Here is a 22,239-nt window from a genome sequence, read left to right as displayed (position 1 = left end):
CCAAAAAAGAATATTAGAGCCAGGGAACATGCAGAGACAAAAAAAGACAACATTCATTCCGCATAATTTTAGTTTTAGATCTGATTTTACTCCTCCTCTAGGTTTTCTCTCTACACATTGATAGTTTTTAGGATTTCGTTTTTATTGCTTTTTGGATTGGGATATTGAGAAGAGTTATTACCTCCGCCAAGACTTCATTATTCTAGTTTGTTTTCCTTACTTGTCTCTTACTCTTCCATGTCTTCAATTTATTCAGAATTACTATTGGATTATTTTTAGAATTTATTAATACAAGAACCACTTTTATTTTTAATTGATCTTTTTGATTATTATTTATCATGTCTTTCTTTATTTTCCTTTCTTATGTTGTGAAGTTTACATTCATAATGAGCGAGTAGTTCCATAACTTGATTGGGAGTTGATTGAAAGGAGGACCTTGAGTTGGAATGCTCAAGAGAAAAATTGTAATTGGGTTTATTATTGGATTGTCCTCTAGTCACTGACACCAATCATTTCCAAGAGAGAGGATTGGAACTTGTGAATAGAAATAGCTTTTCAACTTGCTTGACTTTTCCCTACCTAGTAAGGGATAACTAAGCAGAACAACCTTCAATCATCAATTAATCTTGAGAGTACTCCAACAAGAATAGGGCTTCCAACTAATCTACTCCCAGTCAAGGTTTTTATTAAAATTACACAATTTCTCTGATTTAATTTCCTGTTTATCAACTCAAACCATTTTAGAAAATATCTGATTAATAAAATAGCACACCTTTCTGCAACTCGTTGGGAGACGACGTGGGATTCATACTCCCAGTATTTTAATTCTAATTTTTGTGACAACCCTTCTAAATTGATAAGTGAATTTTTAGTTGGTTAAGAACTGTACTTGCAACGTATCTCTTATAACAATTTATTAACTCGCCAATTTTTGCCACGTCAGTATCATACAATGAATAAAAGAATTTAAGAAAACAAGTAATGAACGATTGGTGAAAATATAACAGTTAAGGATTTGGAGGTGACTAATTTTTTGGATTAATAATTCTTATTAACTACTTTAATCATACAAAGGTTTAATTCATGGCAAATTTTAATTAGTAATTTATTCTCTTCTAACCTAGTTAACTGCCAATTCCTTGGTCACTTAATTTCAATTAGAGGATTAAGTTCAACTCTAGTTTATGAGCCACACAAACCCTAAGTACCTAAAGATAAGATGATTATATATCACATATCATGTTAAGTTTGGGTAGTTAGAGAGTTATGAGGAATTGATTTCAAACTGTTATTCAAGTGATTTAACTTTTCAAAGATTCAACAAGAACTTAATTAGAAAAAGAGCTATCTTTCAATATACTCTAATCCCTAAGATGAAGAACAAAAACAATCCTTGAATTTAAACCAGTGCATTAAATAAGAATAGAATGACACTAACATTAATCCATCAAAATAAACAGAGCTCCTAACCTTAACAATGGAAGTTTAGTTGCTCATGGTGTGAAAAAATCCTAGCAGAGAAAATTGTAAAAGTCTGAAGAAGAGAAGAAGAAGCCATAGGCCGAGATATCTTCTCTTCTTATATCTAATACTAATTGATACAAAATTAAAATTCTAAAACCTAAAAATATCTTTTCTTAATTCAAAATTGATTAAAAGTTCAAATTAGAGCAAGAGATTCGGTTCTGAATCATGTGGGGACCACTCTGGTTTGCGCTACTGGTGCCAAATGCCGGATTGGTAGTGTTTGGCACCATAATTGGGTAAGTTTTTGTAAGTTGTTGGTATAAATATGTTGAATTGGGTTGTGGTATGATGGTTGAGTTATATGCTTTGATTTTGTTGTGGTTTGATTGATTAATGGATTTTGAACGGAATTGATGTAAATCGAAATTGGTTGATTGGCCCTTGAATGGCTAGGATGTGATTTGGGATTGATGATTGAGTGTAAAGGAGACCTAGGAATTGGTCTACGATTTGTTTTAAAAAAGGTAAATTTAAGAATTTGTGAAATTGAGTGATGCAGAAGAATTTGGTAAAAAGTGATTTTTGGCTAACTTCGACGGGCGATAACTTGGCGCTTGAAACTTGAAATTGAGTGAAACCTATCTTGAATTAAAGCTGGTGATGAGAACTTTAAAATCGTTGAAAAATAAATGAAAAATAAATTTTTTAGCAAAAGTTATATAAGTTTGAAAATTGGGGTTGAAAATTGAAAATTTCAAATTTTGCTAAATTTGGGGTAGAGGCAGCTCCCGCACATACGCACGGGTGCCGCCTACGCATGCACTCGAACTCTCGCGCTTGAATGATGAACATGTATGCATTGCTTGCGACTTCCCAATTTTTCCGAACCAAATTCCGCGCATATGTGCGAGGCGTGCGTATGCAAGACTACCTTGTTTTGGCTAAAATGATTATTTTAAACTATCTAGCCTTCTTTGTCTATTTATATCCCCCTTTAACCTCCGTATGGAGTTGAATAACTAATTAGTAAGCGTTGAATATACTGGGAAGGAGTATAACAAATTGAATTGAATTATACCCGGACAAACCCTTGGATAATTGGATGAGAATGTTGTGGATGGAAGTTCGTCCCGCCTACGATTAGAACGGTGGCTTTGTCCCGCTCACGAGATAATGAAATTGATAAATTGATAAAGAATTAGAGTTATTGAATGTCATAACTTATGAAATGGATTTGAGTGAATGTGGTCTAAAACTGAATTGGCAAGGTCGTGAGTTTTGTCACGCTTGCGTATTGATTTGGCACCTGCACCGGATAAGGACGGCGATTTCATCCCACTTGTTCATAGTTGCGATGTGATTTTGTAGGAATGATGGTCTTGTCCTGCCCACGATGAGGAGGGTGGTTTAATCCCGCTCACGAATTGGAGAGGTTGAGGATTCTCTCTGGTTATACATATATATGTATATGAATGTGGTTATGATGAGTAATGCTTTACGAGGCTGGTTAAGATTATGACTAGGATTGAATTGAATTGATTAGAGACTTAGATCAAAAAGTGAGGATTCATATGAGGCTTAGGATGAAAACTATGATTGAGATATATACTAGCGCCTATGATTAATGATAAATTTGACGATGATAATAGGTTTGGTTAATAATGATTATTGATTGGCAAGAATGTGGGTTTTGTCACGCTTGCGTTATTAATGTTGTGTGATGGTGGTTTTGTCCCGCCTACGGTGAGGATGGTGGTTTGATCTCGCTCACTGATAGACAAGTTGAGGTTGAAAATTCTCTCTCTTGTTACGGTGGACAAACAAGGTTGAGGATTCCCACTCTTGTTATATTGGAAAAATGAATAGGAGGTTGAAGATTCCTTTTGATTTCAATTCTTGGCTATGGTGTCAACGAGTTAGGTTGAGAATTTCCTTTCTGCTGCATTACGATCTCTCTCTGGTTGCAAGGTAACAGCGCACTCTCTCTGCAAGGTGTACAAGGCACTCTCCCTGCGAGGTTATAACAATTACTTTTTGGGAATGGACAACAGAGAGACAATATCCAGGTTAGCTACCAGATATGTCGTATTCTGGCATTTTAACCGACAGCTTAGCTCACGGTCAGTAGGACAGACATGCATCATGTGCATTTGTTTGCTATTATTTGAGTGTGCATAACTATTTTGGTTTGCCTAATTGATTTTCTGTTAACGGTTAAATGTACTATTTGTTGTAATTACTCTTTAACTGTATTTGCTTTGTACTGCTTGTTGTTTGTGTATGATTTCATTATTGATACTTGAGACTTGGATTAATATATGACTATGGGAATGAATGAGATCGATGGTAGTTCATAGTATGTTAAACTTAGCAAATTAACCTTGTATTGATTATTATTTGTGATTTATATTACTGAACTGAATATTAAACTGGGAAATTGAATATTGGGAGTAAAGATGACGATGTATTGAGAATGGTTGAGATTAGAGGTAATTGATAGAGCTAAGATTTTAGCAAAAATTGACCTTGTTGGGATTAGTTAGGACCCTAGGCTTGAATTTCTATGAAGTTGGAGATTAAAATTGCCTAGTGGGTTCATGTTTCTTTATATAGTCTTTATTTAGAACTATTACTCTACTGGGAATCTTCGGATTTTCATCCGTCGTGGATTTTCTATTTTTTCAAATGTAGGACGTGACACACCTCACTGAGTGTGCAGGATTATTTTGGCGAAGCAAAGAAGACTTTTGTTGATGCTTATTTTGTATTTAGTATTTCTCCACTTTTGAAAGCTTTATTGTATATTTCCTCTTAAATGTTTTTATTTGGAGAAACATAATTTTTATTTTGTATACTTTTTAGTTTGTAATATTCTCACTAACTTTTTCTTCGCAGGTCGAGACTAATAGTTATTATGTATCTTATTCTGAAACTTATATATATATATGTTTTGTTTCAGTATACAACGTTCATTTGTGTTAATGTGATTCGAGTGTAGATAACGACTGTCGATATTATTTATCTTTTTTTAACAGGCTTCTAGTTATATTATTATCCTTCAAATATTATGTATATTTTTTTTAGGTGTCGTAATATTTTACTATCTTTGATTTACGACTTAAATATAAAGTTTTATGTAGTAAATGTTACAATATATATAATATTTGGTTTAATTGTTTTAATAAAAAAATTTATATAATTTTATATATTATCTTGTATAGAATATGATAATATATAAGAATTAATTTATTAATTCACTTAGATTAATAACAAAAATTATTTAGATTAATTACTTAAATAATTATGATTCAATTAAAAATTGTCAAATTGTGAAAGAGTATTTTATTTTTTAAATAAATAGACGAGATTGAAAAAGATCTATTAGTTATTTACGAGTTAAGTCTTAAAGTAGTCCCTAAACTTGCATTCGAGCCTCAAAGTAATCCCTAACATTAATAATTCTTCAAATTCGTCCCCGAAATTACACTCCGGGACTCATAGTAGTCCCTAAGATATTTTCCGTTCATCAAAACTTTAAAACGACGTCGTTTTGAACAAAAAAATAAAATAAAAAAGGCGTAGCATAGACCCCCAATTCGAACCAAAAAAAGAAAAAAAAAAAAGAAAGTGTAGCGTAAAACCAACCCCCCTTCCAATTTCCAATCTGTTCCATCTCTATCCCCATCCCCAACCTTCCCCTTCTCCTTCCCCATCCCCATCCCCTTCTCCGGATTTCGTCGAACTGTAATCAACCCCTCAGAAGCTGGTGCACTGGAATTCCATCTTGTTCTCAGTAAGAGCACCAGTTTTATCTGAAAAGACATACTTAATCTGTCCCAAATTTTTATTGATATTCAAAACCCTACACTGAAACCTTGACTTGGTAGTCCTATCATACATTTTATCATCTCTGATCATGAAATAAGCCTGCCAACACGAACAAGCTCCATCGAAATGTACAACGAAATTGGAATCATAACCTGAAAAACTATAACTGACATGAGAAATGTGAAAATTATCTCTCAAAACCAACCATAATACTTATACTTCTTCGGTTTCCCCCTGGAGAAGCTCAGCTTCCGGTAATACGGCATCAAATCAAGCTCGTCTTTGTGGCGCTTCAACCAAATCGCAGCACAAACGAACGTGACTGTACACAAAGCAACAAGAAAGCAAGAGAGCATGATGATCTCCGAATTCATTCGAGTCTCGAGCCGGCTTCTCTTTGACCGCGCACCGGAGCTGTTGAGCATAGCTTTAGTCTCACTGTCACAGTAAACAGCAACTCCCAAAGCCCAGCTTGTGTTCTTAAGCTCGCATCCTCTAAACACAATGTTCGATGATGCAAGAGACAGTTTCTTTCCATCAACTTCCATGTTAGCTTGGAATCCATAAATGTTTCGATTCGGTTTTTCGCACTTGATTATTCCATAAATGTAACTATGGGGATGGGGAAGAGGAAGGAGAAGGAGAAGGAGAAGGGGAAGGAGAAGGAGAAGGTTGGGAATGGGGATAGGGATGGAACAAATTGGGAATTGGAAAGGGCGGGTTGGTTCTATGCTACACTTTCTTTTTTTCTTTCTTCTTTTTTTTGGTTCGAATTGGGGGGTTTACGTTACTCTTTTTTTTTTTGTTCAAAACGACGTCGTTTTAAGGTTTTGATGAATGGAAAATGTCTCAAGGACTACTATGAGTTCTGGAGTGCAATTTTGGGGACGAATTTGAGAAATTATTAATTTTAAGAATTACTTTAAGACTCAAGTGCAAGTTCAGAGACTACTTTGAAGCTTAATTCATTATTTACTTTATAATAATAATAATCATCATCATCTAAATTTATAAGTTAATAAAAATCATCTATAGACTAACTATTTGTTTATTTATAGCGAAACAGAAAACAAAAACATGCTATGGGGGTGCGCAGAACAGTGTGTGAGAATCTCTACCACTTCAACCCCAACCACAGCTTAGCCGGCTAAGGGCTAACAACACTCCCTCGGCTTATCCCTTCATCGATTTTCTCTCTAGAAAAAACATAAATAAATAAATAGGTAAACAAATAAAACAAAAAGGAATCCAAAAAGAATCCACATCCCACAAAGTCCGACTTATCCGAGAATAAAAGGCTTCTTGGCCTTCACTCTTCGAACCTTATGCGTTCTGACACTTCCAAATTCCCCAAACCCTTCCACCTCACGTAAGGCAATCTACGAGTTTCCGAAACTCACTCCAACAAAAAGAGAGAAACACAGAAAGACCAAAATACACCGCGCTGGTGGAGGAGGAATGGCCACCACTAGCCTCGACGGCGCCGGAGAGGATCGTGTTCTGGCGACGGCGCAGCAGATCCTCATGAGTCTCAACACTCCCAAGGAGGTTCGCCAGGACATGCTCCTCATTTTCTCCTCCTTCGATAACCGTCTCTCTACCATTTCTGACCTCATCGACGCCGATAACGACTCCAAGTCCACCATCTCCGACGCCGTTCCCGCCGATGAGGAGGAACAAGAAGACCTTGACCGCCTCGAGGCCGCCATGAAAGTCATCCTCCGTTGGGACGCCTCCTTCTCCGGCGGCGGCGATTCCTTGCGCCACTCCACCTCCATCCTTGACTCGCATGTCCACAGAGTAGAGTACTTCTCTGCCGTTGATGACATCATCCAGTGGATCGATGAAAATCTCTCGTTAGCGCTGCCGTTGCCACCTCGCCGAGCCGCCATGTGTGACCGCGCCGAAAAGGCTATCCAGATCGCGATGACAAGGCTCGAGCACGAGCTCCGCCATGTGCTGATCCGCAGCACCGTCCCCCTAGACGCCGACAGCCTCTACAGCTCGGTGCATAGAGTTTCACTCTCGTTGGCCTCACACGACGGCGCCGCCGCCGCCGAAATCGACGGAAGCTCGGAGAGCTTTGGCAAAACCCCAAATCACCGGTTCCACGAGCGCGTCGCGAGCTTTGAAGACGAAAACGAAAACGATGGCGTTTCAATCGATTTGGTGCATCCCGATGCGGTTCCAGAGCTGAGAGAAATCGTAACTCGAATGATAAGGTCTGGTTACGAAAGAGAGTGCCTTCAGGTTTATAGCGGTGTTAGGCGTGACGCTTTGGATGAGTGCTTGGCTATTATTGGTGTCGAGAGGTTGAGTATCGAAGAGGTTCACAGGGTTGAATGGAAGGTTCTAGATGAGAAGATGAAGAATTGGGTTCATGCTGTTAAGATTAGTGTTGTGGTTTTGCTGAGTGGTGAGAAGAGGCTCTGTGAAAATGTGTTTGGGGATTTGGTTGAGGTCAAAGAGGTATGTTTTAATGAGATTGCTAAAGGGTGTGTTATGCAGTTGCTGAATTTCGCCGAGGCTGTCTCAATTTGTAAGAGGTCCCCGGAGAAATTGTTCAGGATATTGGATATGTACGAGGCATCGAGGGATGTTCTGCCTGATTTGGAGGCGATGGTTTCTGATGAGTTTGTGGCTGGTGAGGCCAGGGGAGCGCTTAGTGGACTCGGCAATGCCGTGATAGGGACGTTTGCCGAGTTTGAGAATTGTATTAGGAATGAGACTTCCAAGAAGCTGGTGATTACAGGGGATGTTCATCCGTTGGCTCGATATGTGATGAACTACCTAAAGTTGCTTGTGGATTACAGTGAGCCCTTGAACTTGCTCTTGGAAATCAGAGAAGAGGATCTTTATCGGGTTCAAAATGATTTCAGGGGTGATGTTTCCCAGATAGAGGCCATTTCTCCCTTAGGACAAAGAACGTTGTTGTTGATGTCTGAGCTTGAGTTTAACCTTGAGGAAAAATCAAGGCTCTATGAGGACAATGCGCTGCAGCAGATATTCTTGATGAACAATCTCTATTACCTAGTGTGGAAAGTAAGAGACTCCGAAATCAGGAAGGTCTTAGGGGATGATTGGATCCGGAAGCGCCGTGGCCAGATACGCCAGTATGCTACAGGCTATCTCAGGGCCTCTTGGACCAGAGCCTTGGCTTGTTTGAAGGATGAAGGAATTGGAGGGAGCTCTAGTCTTAGTAGTGCCTCAAAGATGGCCTTGAAGGAGAGGTTCAAGAGTTTCAATGCCTGTTTTGAAGAGATTTATAGGATTCAGACAGCTTGGAAGGTACCGGATGATCGGCTTCGTGAAGAGCTGCAGTTATCTATTTCGGAGAAGGTGATTCCAGCGTACCGCTCGTTTGTGGGAAGGTTTAGCAGTCATCTAGTAGAAGGAAGGCATGCTGGAAAATACATTAAGTATACCCCAGAGGATCTTGATACCTATTTATTGAATTTATTTGAAGGGTCCCCTGCTGTATTGCATCACATAAGGAGAAAAAGTACATAGACTATATAGGTTGTTTATAAAGGGTGAACTCATTTTAGGAGGATTAGTTGGAAAAAAAAAAAAGAAAAGATTTCTTATCCTGTGTATGTTATGTGTTTTTCCTAAATAGCTGTTAGTTTTTCAGGTGCAATGGGGTTTTATGAAATCCACGTTTTTTTTCCTTCATTTGGCTGTCAATACTGTTGTATCTTTTGTATATATTCACAGGTCTAGTGTCTCAAACGGTACTTGCAGTTTTTTATTGCTCTATGCTTATGTCCAAGAGTGATGAAATGAAATAATCTCTAGTTTAGCAGAAACTGGATTCTGGATATGCTAAATGTTGAGTTTGCTAACGAAAAGGTTCAAGTGATGATCAAAATATTGTCAATGAAGCAAGAAGAATCGGATGAAGAAAGTTGCATATTAATTTGCTGAATGAAACAACGTGAGAACATGTTATGTTGGTTGGTCGTTGAAAGTTATGGTTAGTGTGAGCAGTACAATGATAATGTCATTTACTCATTTTCTAACACCTATCATCAAGCATTATTAGATGCTATATGTTTGTTAACTTTCCATTCCGGGACAACTTAGAACAGCCTCTATTTTTAATTCCTCACTTTGTGCCTCTGGCCCCAGGGTATGTGGATCTATATCCTATGATTGGTCTTATTCAACAAAGTGTTTTAACTAAAGCAGCTCTCCTCTTATTTTCTTCAAGTGTCACATGTCCAACATTTTTCTTTTTCCAACTTCATATGTTATGTTAACATAGCAACTGCAAAATGAGAAATCCCAAATTCTTGATTTACTTTGCAAGTTCACGAGTTATACTCTTTCCAAACTAAAGGAGGATGGATAAGTCATAAGTCTTGCTATCGATATGGTAATGAATTTTCCAATTTCCATTAGGTTCTGAGTACTATATTCATTTTGAATATCGAACCTTGTTCAATTATCCAAAAAATAAGGGTTTGTTAAATTACAGAAGTTGACAAAAGTCATGGTTAATTTACAGTACTCAAAATCTCACGCTACGACACTGGTCAAAATGCGGAGCAAGCAACTTGCACACAGCCTAATACTACAAAGGTCCAAGCTCCCATCTTCAACCCTGAAGAGAAGCACATAGATCTATTTGTAATTTTTTTTTTCATTTTAGAACATAAGTATATATAAAAAAGATACTGAGACAGCATGTTATTCTTCATTAACAGTTTGGTTGTCAAACCCGGCAATCCAGAGGCAGGGGAAGAACACCATCAAAGAAATCACCAAAATAGCCACGTGGCTCGTGTACTAGCCTTGAGATGATATCCCTCAGCGTGATAAGTCCTTGTAGATTCCCATCATCATCGACGACATAGACTCGATGAATCTTCTCATCATCAAGCAATTTAATCAGATCCTTGATCGTGCAATGAATTTTACATGTAACTAATTCACTTGACATTGGGTTTGCATCTTTATTCTTCTCTAGGTAGCTTCTAACTGCTGTCACAAAGTCCTTTACTGTAATAGATCTGTGATTGAGAGAACATCTGATCAGGGAATGAAGTAAAGAAACACATATAAAGGAAATATAATTTTATCTCACAAATTTAGGTTGTGTTTGTTTCATCCTTTCAGCTAAACAAAGTAGCTTCTAAAAAGAAAAAAATAAGCTATGAAACCAAATTCTCTTAATGTAATGACACACCTATAATCATGGTAGATTTCTGGGGCAGTTAGCAAGAACTGAACATCTCGCAAGCTTATGTTACCAACTGCCTTGCCTTGATCCCTATCCATCACAGGCACCCCTCCAATCCTCTTCTTCCTCATCAATTTAAATGCTTGAAGCACTGGTTCATCCTCATAAACCTGAGAAGGTGGCAACACTCCACTGAGAAGGTGGCAACACTCTACAACTACAATTTATATTGTTTTCAAGATATCTAACAGAGTTTTTTCTCCATATCTACTAGAGTTTTGAGAATTCTACTTAACATGGTTCAAATTTCAATGCAGCAGAGAGCTAAAGCTTACCATCTTGTATCTAAGCAGAATAAACATCTTCGAACTCGGGGATGTATTTGCCAGGTTGATAACATTAATGGGTGATAGTTAGGGAAAATTAATCTCATCTTCCTTAACTTTTAGTGAATTGACCTTGACTCTCCTTTATTTCTAGAAATATACATAGTACTAACCTCAATATCCTTGTATTTTCTAAAATGACACTAAACCCCACTTGTAAACATAGTACTAACCTCCTCTAAACTGAAGCTTAGGAGAGATCAATGTCACTAACAAGTGGGGGTCATGTTGAATCTCACCAAATCTTAGAGGCGGTTAATGTAAATTTACCCTCATAGTTCCAATGGCATGAAATATTCCAATAAAGGTTATGTTGGTATAGTATACACAGGATTATAATGTACTAATGTATGTAAAATATAATATGGCATTATGCTAATAACAAAGTCTACTATTTTATATTCTAGATTGATGATAATGCAAGTCATTTTCCTTTACAAACCTTGATGATTTGGTCTGGTGTCACCAAGGGAAGACCGACTTCAGATAGACTCTTGGTTCCCCAGCTTTCAAACCACTGAAGCCCGGCACATTCCGCTAGCATATGAATCACTGCAGATTGTGTAATAATGTTGTCAATTCTATCAGCACCTAAATCCACCACAGGGACACTCTTCATCTTGTACTTAGAAAGCAGCAACAGCATGGTTAGAAACGAGTTTGATCTCTCCAAAGCAAGAAATGGAGCCCACCGGAACGTCCCTGAAATATCGCAGACCTGTTTGCACCCAGAAAAGAAAAACTAGTGAAATAAATAGACAAATATATAAGACTAAATCAAACAGATGGAATAGCTGGAACAAATAGCAGTTGAAATACAAATAGGTGAAATAATTGCAAAGACAAGTATGGACCTTGGTGTTCTTGTAAGGTTCAGAAGAAATGAGATCCTCAAAGAAGTTCCCTGAAGTGGTTGCAGCAGATCCAAGGCCTAAATTTTCAAGTTCTAGAGCAAAGGTTAATCCGTTTGCTTTAGCTGCAATAGCACTTGCACTGGTTGGAGTGTTTGGAGTGGATGGACTTGTAGGAGTTGTAGGTTCAGACTGCCAAAAAGCATAGACCCACATTGGCTTAGTGCAAAAATGTTGGTTAAATTAATTCCATTTTCATATGGTCCACGATTATTGCATTTAAAACATTATATTATAACATGCATAGATAGGAACAATCACAATCACATTCAAATCTCCCTTATATAGCAACAAAATTGTGTATCACCACCATATACATACCAAAATATGACATTCATATTTGCCACTGCTAGATTTTCAATTATACATAATTTCAAACATTACTACAGTGAGAAAGGGGGGAACTAAAGGTGAATTGACATGTGTCTAACCTGATGCAGAATCCATACAGCAATTCCAGCAAACTCAATTATTCCGATGTATCTATCAAGCCAACTTGCATCTTCAGGTGCGTGAACATTCACCACAGGTGCACTCAGAATGTTGTGACGTGCCAGTACTTTTACAGCTTCGGCTAGTGTGGCATCTGATTTTATCTCAAGTTCTACAATACACACCAAAAAATAAAATAAAACAAAAATACACATGCTTAGACATCAATGGATACTATCATGGTTGCGAGTTGTGATCAAATATTATATTGCTCTTCAACCGAGTAGGACCAAAATGATGATCCAGAAGTCCAAACTCGACAGATTGAAGTGAAAGCGCATCAGAATAAATTTGAAGCATTTTCTTGCTTTATAGATCCTTATTGCTACCATACCTTTGTTTGAAGGAGCCATTGGAAACGCAGAGACTGGGATGCTTTCAAAGCAGGCATTAAGCTTCTCAGTAGGACTTAGCTGTGGCTCCATAACATCCCAAAGATCCTCCACTCTCAACCCAAGCTTCGCTTCTGGGCTTCTTGGACCCTCTGCCACCATTGTATTCATTGCCATAATTTTCTTTCTCTTTTTCTCTGTGTGTAACTGCAATGTTGACAAGCTTATAACATGATCATTCTTCTCCAACACATTCCCATAAATAACTGAACCATATAGGATCACATAACCTACTCAACACAAATATAAACCATCGTTGGATTCACATCCTTCTTACATTGGCTTTTGTAATGGTGACACCTGGATGGATATGATTTGGTTACACACTGTAGATCAACTTAGCGGTCAACGAGAATAGTTATGTCCTTCCCTTATTATTCGTCATGCTTATCCAAATTTGTGTTTGTTTATTATTGATTAGAAAGCACATCCTCATCCGGGTTTTACTATCGGCCACACTGATGTGAGCTAGGGAGTGGTTTGCGCTCATGGGATTGAATTGAGTGACGATTCATGGGGCTAATTAATTATTAATTTTTTTTATTTTTTCTGTCATAATTAATCTTTTGGCCTAAACAATTAATTAATAAGGATGAAACATATGTTGATTTAATTTATTTTAGGTGAATTCTATGATGTAGAAAGAAAAAATTTTCTACACCTATAGAATACTTGTGGCATAATATAAGAAGGACATGTGGATATTTGTAACTGATTGATAGTTCAGCAATAACAGGAATAATAGACAGATTATAATTTGTTGCAGTAATTTGTAGTGCATTATTAAATAATTAACTATTTGATAAAATGTAATTACAGTTTTTAATTATTTTTTATGGACCAGGTGAGTTAGTTGAGAGAGTTTTGTTTGACCAATAATCATGAAGCACAAGACGAATAAAAAATATTTGGATGGGATGCAGTGTTTTCCATAAATCTAGTGAAAAAAAAAGATCAAAATTTTAAACTGCTACCCAAAAAAAAAAAAAGTTGAACCACATTTTTAATATTTATTTATTTAGTAGATTTTGATAAATATGCCAATTTTAAAATTCGGGGACCATAATTTGGTGTTTGGGTAAGTTATATAAATTAAAATATTTTTTTTCATAAGATATTATATTATAAAGTAACTTTACTATAAAAGTTAACATCCAATATTTTAAAAAAAGTTGTCCAAAAATAATTTATAGACTTAATATCATAAATTTAAAATGAAATAAATGATAGTAAACAATAAAAAAGCAACGTAATTATGCTATAAGACAATAACATCACCTTTAAAAAATAAATATAAATGAATATGTAGAGTAGCAAAAGATTGGGTGAATAACTTTTTTTGTATTTTAATATTTAGCGTAAAATTATTAAAGACTGCAATTTATAAAAAGTTGTATATTTTTTGCTTTTTAGATATAATGCTGGTTTAGTAAAATTTTTAACTTTTGAAAGTAACTTATTAAAATTAGTTTTTAAAAGATAACTTTTTAAAATTTGTAACATATAAGTTTGATAAATTAAATTAAAAATAATTTTTTAATAAATATAAACAACAATAATTATATTTAGTAAAATAATTTTAAAATTTAAAATTTCATAATAGATATAAATATAAAGATAAATATTTATATTTTTTAATATACAAAGTTATTTTAGATTTTTTTAATTTTAATAAATAGAAGTTAACTTTTAAAAATTATAAATATAAATATATTATCTTTTTGGTTTAGTTTACTAAATATAAAACTAGGTTTTTAAATTTTTGAAAAACATAAACACTGCTATTAAACCAAACTATAATTCCTGAAAAACAAGTTATACTAGTTGTATTTTAGAAAACAAAATAAAAATAATTTGTGATAACTATAAGTTACAAAAATTCTTTGGTGAAATTAATTTGTGATAACCATAATATACATTCATCACAAATTCTTTTTTATTTTCGTGCCTGCATTTTGGTTATTTTTTATATATTTTTTTTACTCTAATATACTGCTAGGATAATGATATTGCGTGGTTCACGAGGTTTTGACTAAACAAGATACTCTTTCAACAAATAAATATGGCCCATCAAATGATAAAAAAAATCTGTGATTATATTTTAAATCAAACTGTTAATTTTTATTATGCTACTAATTACTGCCATAAGCTATAATAATGTCAGCTTTTTTTGTTATTGTTGAACCATCAAACAATTACAAATATCCACATGTCCTTCTTATATTATGCCACAAAGATTCTATAGGTGTAGAAAATTTTTTCTTTCTACACCATAGAATTCACCTTTATTTTAAACTAAAACAGTATTGGGTTAAATAATAAAATTGTACTAGTATTGACGTGATTGATAAAAATAATCCCAAAAATACAATCCACAAATAAGTTTTGAAAAGTAAAAAAAATAAAATAAATGATGGTTTCAGTGGCTAAGAGAAGGGGGGTTTGAATCTTAGCCCCCTTTTTGCTTGTTAACACTTGCTGAACTTAGATGGGACTTTTTTGTTTTTTATCTCGTCTCTAGCCACGAGATTTTTTCATTTTGTCTCGTCACTTGGCACGAGACATTTTTGATTTTTAGCTCCTGTGCAGCAGAAACAGAAATGGAGTAGAGAAGAGAGAAAATTACACCAAGATATATCTTGGTTCAGCTGCTAAGTGCACTGCAGCCTACATCCAGTCTCCATCACAAACATGATGGAATTTCACTATAATCTTCCAGATTACAAACTGTAAAGTGCTAACCCAACTTACAAGGGGATTCCCACAGAATCATGAAACACAACATAGATGAACAAAGGAGCTCTAAGACATCTATGGCTTTTTTTTTTAATGTTGCACTCTCTGCCTTTTTCCGCTCTGGCTTTTTCATACAAACCTCACTGTTTGCCTTTTTCCATGAGACTCAAGACATGACAAAATTAAACAGAAAAATACTAAACAGAATACATTGAAGGAGAAGAAAATCTGCAAGCTTAGGTAGCTCTGAGAATCCTGTGCCTTGCACTCTCACTGCTTACTTCTAACTCCTTGCTCCAAACAGTGGCTGTTCTCCTTTTTTATAGAAGAGAGAAGCTTCCACACTTGAAGCCAAAACCCAAGCCAACTTCTTCTTCCTTCAAGAAACCGGTTCGGCCACTCAGAGAGAGAAGAGATAACCATGCAATAACCAACATGCAATTACCTCTAGTCCTTCCTTGGTCATCACTCTTCATCAATCCGAGCTCTCCATCCTTGGCTTGCTCTCCAAGATGGATTTCTGGCCCTTGATGCTTCATGATGATGATGACTTCATCTGCTTCAATCTCTGCCTCTACCATCACTTTGCCACTCTAGCTACTTCCTGTGGTGGTTGAGCAGAATCAAAGACAAGCCATGCCTCCAAGAATCTTCACTTTGCTGGCCGAATCTTCTTCTTCCTTTTTGAGCATGAAGAGCTCGAGATTACCACACCAAATCTAACCATATTTGGTAAAAATCTCAGCCACATCACACTTTTATTTTGGTATGTTTTCTTGCCATCATTGTGATGGTCTTGTAGAGTGTTCTTCCTTCACTTTGGTAGCTCCATTTTGCTTTCATGGTTTCTTGGACAATAACCGAAGCAAAGAAAGAAATGAGAGAGAGAAGATGGAGTTTGAAAAGGAAAACAATTAAATGAAATAAGATAAATTAAATGTAATGAGTTGCTTTTCCTTTATGCTGAGTAGCGTGCTTCTTCAATGCACTCAATTATGTTAATCATACTTTTCTCTCTCATAGTTCCAATGCTAGCAAATTAAATTTGAAATCCATTCAAAGAAGAGAAATGGGATCCGTTGGAAAGCATTGAAGCTTTGTTTTCTTTGCTTCATGGATTCGGACAAAGCATGAGGAACTCTCATCTCAAATAAAATTGGGCTTAGTTGCAATAATCATTTAATCTGGTCCAATTAGTAACATTTGCTTTTCTGATGTATATTTTTCGGATCATGCATTGAGCACATAGGAAAGCATTCATTTGGGCTTGTAGTAATAATAACTCAATCTGGCCCAAGTAATATAATAATCAATATCAGCCAAGCTTATTTATTAAACCAAGGCTGAATGTAATTGGGCTTGCATCAGAATTTTGTTTTCGGCCCAATTAAAACCTGCATCACAAAATTATTAATTAACATATGTTAAATGAAAATCAAATTAATAATTTTGTAATTAAATATTTAATAATGATTAGTCATCACAAATATTAATTTAGAGTTTTCCAAACTCATCAATAAAAATATTCAGATGTTAAATATATATTTTTAATATATATTTAAAAAATCAAATTTGAACATATTTTTTTACAAATATTATTAATAAAATAAAATATTTTTATTCTTAAAATTTAAAGATTTTATGTCAAACAATTTTTTTATTTTTTATTGTAACTGACCAAAATTCTTTTACAAAATAAAAAATGTTTAAAGATTAAATTTAAATAATTATCTAATATTTTCATAAAAATTGAGATTAAATATATAAATTATTTAATAAATATAAAAAATTTTACTAATTATAAAAGAAATATGTTATATTTTTATTATTGTCACGCTTTTAATCATTCAAAAACTTATTTGTAATTTCAGAGGTAATTATTTCTGTTCACGTTATTATGCACTTGGGATACCACTCCAGTAGTTGAAATAGATATAGATATGATGCATGAGTCAATGCGTATATTTGGTGAGAGATGTTTTGTGCAAGTATTTTACACTTAAATATTTTCATATAATTAATTGGTTAGATATATGTTCTTTATAGTCAAATATTTTTATGGAGTTAGTTGTCAATATAGAATGGTGATTTTTTCATGGTATGATTGAACATTTTGTTAATTACTTCGTAGTTCAGTCGATCTCCACACCTACATAATATAGTTACAAGATTGGCACAGGTTGGTTGCTTTTATCTCCATCTCAGTACTGTGTAGGGATATTTGCATAAAATCTACCCTGAACTCATTTTACCATTCTTACTGATGAAAAATATAACAACTTGTCCAAGCATTCCAGAAAAAGATTTTGTTCTGGTGCAGAAAGAGCTGAAACATTTAAGTTTTTTTTTTCCTTCAAAGACAGTAGATTATTTTCTTTTAAATAAAAAAAAATATTTTGTCCAAAATTCAGGACTATATAAAAGAAAGTGGGTTCTTCCATCCTTCGTTTAAACATTAGCGAGTCACAGTAAAAAGAATGAAACTAAGAAAAAAGCAAAGTTGGAATTAAGTTGGGTTTCAGTGGGTAAGTTTACAAGTTCCTGATTTTGTTTGGTAGCAATTGTCAGAAGTTTTTCAAGATTCATAGATTGGCGTTCAAACACCCTCCTACACCTTTCTTTTCATATATGCCAGGCAATAATCAAAGCAAAACGGGCCGAGTTCTTACTCACAGATCGGTAACCCGGGGTAACAATTTGGAGTCTCCACCAATCGAAAAAGGAGATGCAGTTTGAATTTGGGGTCAAGTGCGCTATTGGACTCTCGCTCCAAGTTTCTGAAGCATCTGGACAGTTGAAGATGCAATGTAACAAGGATTCTGGTTCAGCATTGCAAATGGGACAAGTTGGTGAAGTACTGGGAAATCACTGATTTATGAGTTGAATGACGGAAAATTTTCCATGGAGGGACTTCCACCCGAATACTGGAATCTTGTGTGGGGCTGTCAGACTCCAAAGAAAATTCCAAATTTTCGGTTGTTGCATGATATTTGGACAAAATTCTAGTGAAACATGGTGGAAAAAGGAAGCAACTCTATATCTTGAAGCTACATCATATATCTTGGATTTGTTGAGTGTCCATTGAATTTCATCCTCTCCTTCTCCTGGTACTGTAGATAGAATTCTCTGGGAAACATCTTGAGAGAATATTGAATTAATTAGGGACTGATTCCATTGCTTATGTGCAGAGAACAGATCATGAACTAAGAAGATTGAATGTCTAGTTTGGGACTGACTTGTAAGAGGTGATATTGAGAATGGATACAGAGGTGGGAGTCAAGGATCTCTAAAGATTTGGATTGCTATTCCAGAACCAACTCTCCAGTTTAACCCCTTTTTAACGACACTTCTACCTGCAAGGATACTCCTCCATCCCCAAGAAGGTAAGGACCCCAACTCTGCATCTAGAATAGAATTATATCTGAAATATTTTTCTTTTAAGATTCTAGATAATAAAGCATCAAGATTAGTAGCAATTCTCCAATATTGTTTACATAGGAGAGCCAAATTTTGTGCATGTAGGTCTTTAAAGCTAAGCCCTCCTTCTTTCTTAGCCCTTGTCATTGTATCCCAACTAATCCAAACCATACGACGTTCCATAGCTTGTTGAACCCACCAGAATTGATTAAGAATGCCATAGATTTTCTTGATTAGATTATTTGGAAGTTTGAAACAAACAGGGTATATATCGGGATTGCTTCTCCTACCGTCCTTAGTAATACTTGTCTTCCTCCATTAGATAAAAGATATCGTTTCCAGCCTTGGACCTTTTTGATAACCCTTTCTTTGACAGCAGAAAAGGCGGTCTTCGATTTATTTACTAAAGAAGACAGTCCCAAATACTTGTCTTAAACTCCAATGTGTGAAATATTTATGGTAATAGCAAGTGATGTGCGTATATCACGAGAAATGTTATTGCTGAAGAAGATTGCAGATTTATTAAGGTTAACTTTTTGGCCACCGAAGCTTTCAAAGTCCCCTAATAAATCTAAGATCCTCCCACAATTGTCTTCTGATGCCTTACAGAATAATAATATAGAATCATCTGCGAAAAGTAAATGATTAACCTTAGGACATCTTCTTGTAATCTGGATCCCTTGAATGTTCCGGTTTTGCGCTGCTTTGTGTAGGAAGAAGGAGAGGCCTTCTGCACAAAATAGAAAAAGAAAAGGAGATAGATGGTCACCTTGACGGATGCCTCTATTTGGTTTAAAAAAATCGTATGGTTGGCCTTCCACAACCATAGAGTAAGAAACCGTCGTTACCAATTCATGAATCCAACTTATCCACATAGAATCAAATCCCATCTTCTTCATGATAAACCACAAAAATTGCCACTCAACCCTATCATATGCTTTACTCATGTCAAGTTTAAGAGCCATCTCATACTCTAAACCTCTCTTTTTCTGCTTGAGGTAGTGCATACACTCATGTACTATCAGGATATTATCTGAAATAAGTCCCCCTTTTAGGAATGCGCTCTGATTAGGGATAATAAGTTTATTCATACATCCTTGTAATCTATGAACCAGTATCTTAGAGATGATTTTGTAGAATACAGAGGATAAACTAATGAGTCGTACCTGGGACATGTCACAAGCATCAGGAATCTTAGGAATGAGGCAGATGTTAGTGTTATGATTTTGTTAATTTTTTTTTTTGGATTTTTCAAAAATTATTTGGAAAAAGAAAATAAGAAACTCAAAATTTTTAATAAAGATTCCAGGAATCATGCAATGTTAGTCTAAAGCTTCAGTCTAAAGAGATTAGACAGGGCAGAACAAGCTTCAGCAGGACATTACATACAACAGCCAAATTGATGGGAATCAACTGACTCCTGTGATGATAAAAGCATCATCTGAAACTCTAGAATTCATTCTTAAAAATTCTGAAGAACATAGACTTAATACGCACGTTCATTCCTTGGTAACGGCGTTAAAGACTTAATCCGCATGTTCATAATCTTAATTCTTTGTCACAACTTCGCACAACTAACCAGCAAGTGCACTAGGTCGTCCAAGTAATAAACCTTACGTGAGTAAGGATCGATCCCACGGAGATTGTCGGCTTGAAGCAAGCTATGGTCACCTTGTAAATCTCAGTCAGGCGGATTCAAATGGTTATAGAGTTTTAATAATTAACAGATATATAAAACGTAAAATAAAGATAGAGATACTTATGTAATTCATTGGTGAGAATTTCAGATAAGCGTATAGAGATGCTTAGTTCCTTCTGAATCTCTGCTTTCCTACTGCTTTCATCCAATCATTCATACTCCTTTCTATGGCAAGCTTTATGTAGGGCATCACCATTGTCAATGGCTACTTCCCATCCTCTCAATGAAAATGGTCCAAGATGCGCTGTCACCGCACGGCTAATCATCTGTCGGTTCTCGATCATATTGGAATAGGATTCAGTAATCCTTTTGCGTCTGTCATTACGCCCAGCACTCGCGAGTTTGAAGCTCGTCACAGCTATCCCTTCCAAGATCCTACTCGGAATACCACAGACAAGGTTTAGACTTTCCGGATCTCAAGAATGGCCGCCAATAATTCTAGCCTATACCACGAAGACTCTGATCTCACGATCAGGAGGCTAAGAGATACACATTCAAGCTTGTTTGCATGTAGAACGGAAGTGGTTGTCAGGCACGCGTTCATAAGTGAGAATGGTGATGAGCGTCACATAATCATCACATTCATCATGTTCTTGTGTGCGAATGAATATTTTAGAGAAGAAATAGGCTTGAATTGAATAGAAAAATAATAGTACTTTGCATTAATTCATGAGGAACAGCAGAGCTCCACACCTTAATCTATGGTGTATAGAAACTCCACCGTTGAAAATACATAAGTGAAAATAGGGTAGACATGGCCGAGTGGCCAGCCTCCCATGGAGGTCTAGAGATCTAAAAATGATCAAAAGATCGGATTCTTAACATGATAGTAAAAAGTTCTATTTATACTAAACTAGTTACTAGGGTTACAGAAATGAGTAAATAATGCAGAAATCTACTCTCGGGCCCACTTGGTGTGTGCTTGGGCTGAGCATTGAAGTTTTCACGTGTAGAGGTCTTTCTTGGAATTAAACGCCAGTTTGTAACCTGTTTCTGGCGTTTAACTCCAGAATAGGGCAGAAGGCTGGCGTTGAACGCCAATTTGCGTCATCTAAACTCGGGCAAAGTATGGACTATTATATATTGCTAGAAATTTCTGGATGTCTACTTTCCAACGCAATTGAAAGCGCGCCATTTGGGCTTTTGTAGCTCCAGAAAATCCACTTTGAGTGTAGGGAGGTCAGAATCCAACAGCATCTGTAGTCCTTCTTCAGCCTCTGAATATGATTTTTGCTCAAGTCCCTCAATTTTAGCCAGAAATTACCTGAAATCATAGAAAAACACACAAACTCATAGAAAAGTCCATAAATGTGATTTTTATTTAAAAAATAATAAAAATATATTAAAAACTAACTAAATCATACTGAAAACTATGTAAAAACAATGCCAAAAAGCGTATAAATTATCCGCTCATCAGCTTCCATTGCCTATGTTCCATGCATGCACACCATATGGTGCGTGGGCATGCATACTAGAAATTCTAGTTTTCTGCAACTTCTTAAATTTTTTATTTTTGTACAAAATTTCTAACTCTCATAACTTTCTCTACAAAATTCAAATTTTCTTCATTTTTAAACCATTTTAAATCTCTCATCCTCATCTATAATTTAAGACAAATTACACCCAAATCCAAACTCTAAGCACCAAGTTATGGTGCGCCGAAGTTAGTCAAAATCACTCTTTATCCAAAATTTTCGCAACAAGCAATATTGCCCCTTTTTCAAAT

General features: G+C 35.6%; 2 protein-coding genes across 3 annotated transcripts; one reads left to right on the top strand and one right to left on the bottom strand.

Moving 5' to 3' along the window:
- The first annotated feature begins 6,529 nt into the window (after positions 1 to 6,529).
- LOC107631636 (exocyst complex component EXO70B1) lies at positions 6,530 to 9,104 on the top strand. Its single transcript, XM_016335144.3, has one exon. The coding sequence runs from the start codon at positions 6,754 to 6,756 to the stop codon at positions 8,803 to 8,805; it is 2,052 nt and encodes a 683-aa protein (XP_016190630.1). The 5' UTR covers positions 6,530 to 6,753; the 3' UTR covers positions 8,806 to 9,104.
- Positions 9,105 to 9,667: 563 nt separating this feature from the next.
- On the bottom strand, positions 9,668 to 13,076 carry LOC107631644 (SNF1-related protein kinase regulatory subunit gamma-1). Of its 2 annotated transcripts, XM_088501475.1 has the most exons (7): positions 12,604 to 13,076; positions 12,209 to 12,381; positions 11,721 to 11,909; positions 11,309 to 11,584; positions 10,487 to 10,650; positions 10,019 to 10,310; positions 9,668 to 9,901 (listed from the first exon to the last, which is right to left on the bottom strand). In XM_088501475.1, exons 1-7 carry the CDS (start codon positions 12,776 to 12,778, stop codon positions 9,896 to 9,898), a joined length of 1,275 nt encoding a protein of 424 aa, XP_088357601.1. In that variant the 5' UTR covers positions 12,779 to 13,076; the 3' UTR covers positions 9,668 to 9,895. The 2 variants fall into 2 exon arrangements, with proteins under 2 accessions (XP_088357601.1, XP_016190642.1); XM_016335156.3 differs by having other exon boundaries at positions 9,868 to 10,310; positions 12,604 to 12,917.
- Positions 13,077 to 22,239: the final 9,163 nt, after the last annotated feature.

Source organism: Arachis ipaensis, chromosome B1, assembly GCF_059453495.1.
Source record: "Arachis ipaensis isolate K30076 ecotype BB chromosome B1, ASM5945349v1, whole genome shotgun sequence".
NCBI classification, from domain to species: domain Eukaryota; kingdom Viridiplantae; phylum Streptophyta; class Magnoliopsida; order Fabales; family Fabaceae; genus Arachis; species Arachis ipaensis.
Note: the sequence above shows the minus strand (reverse complement) of the source record. Positions and strands in the feature narration are given on the sequence as shown.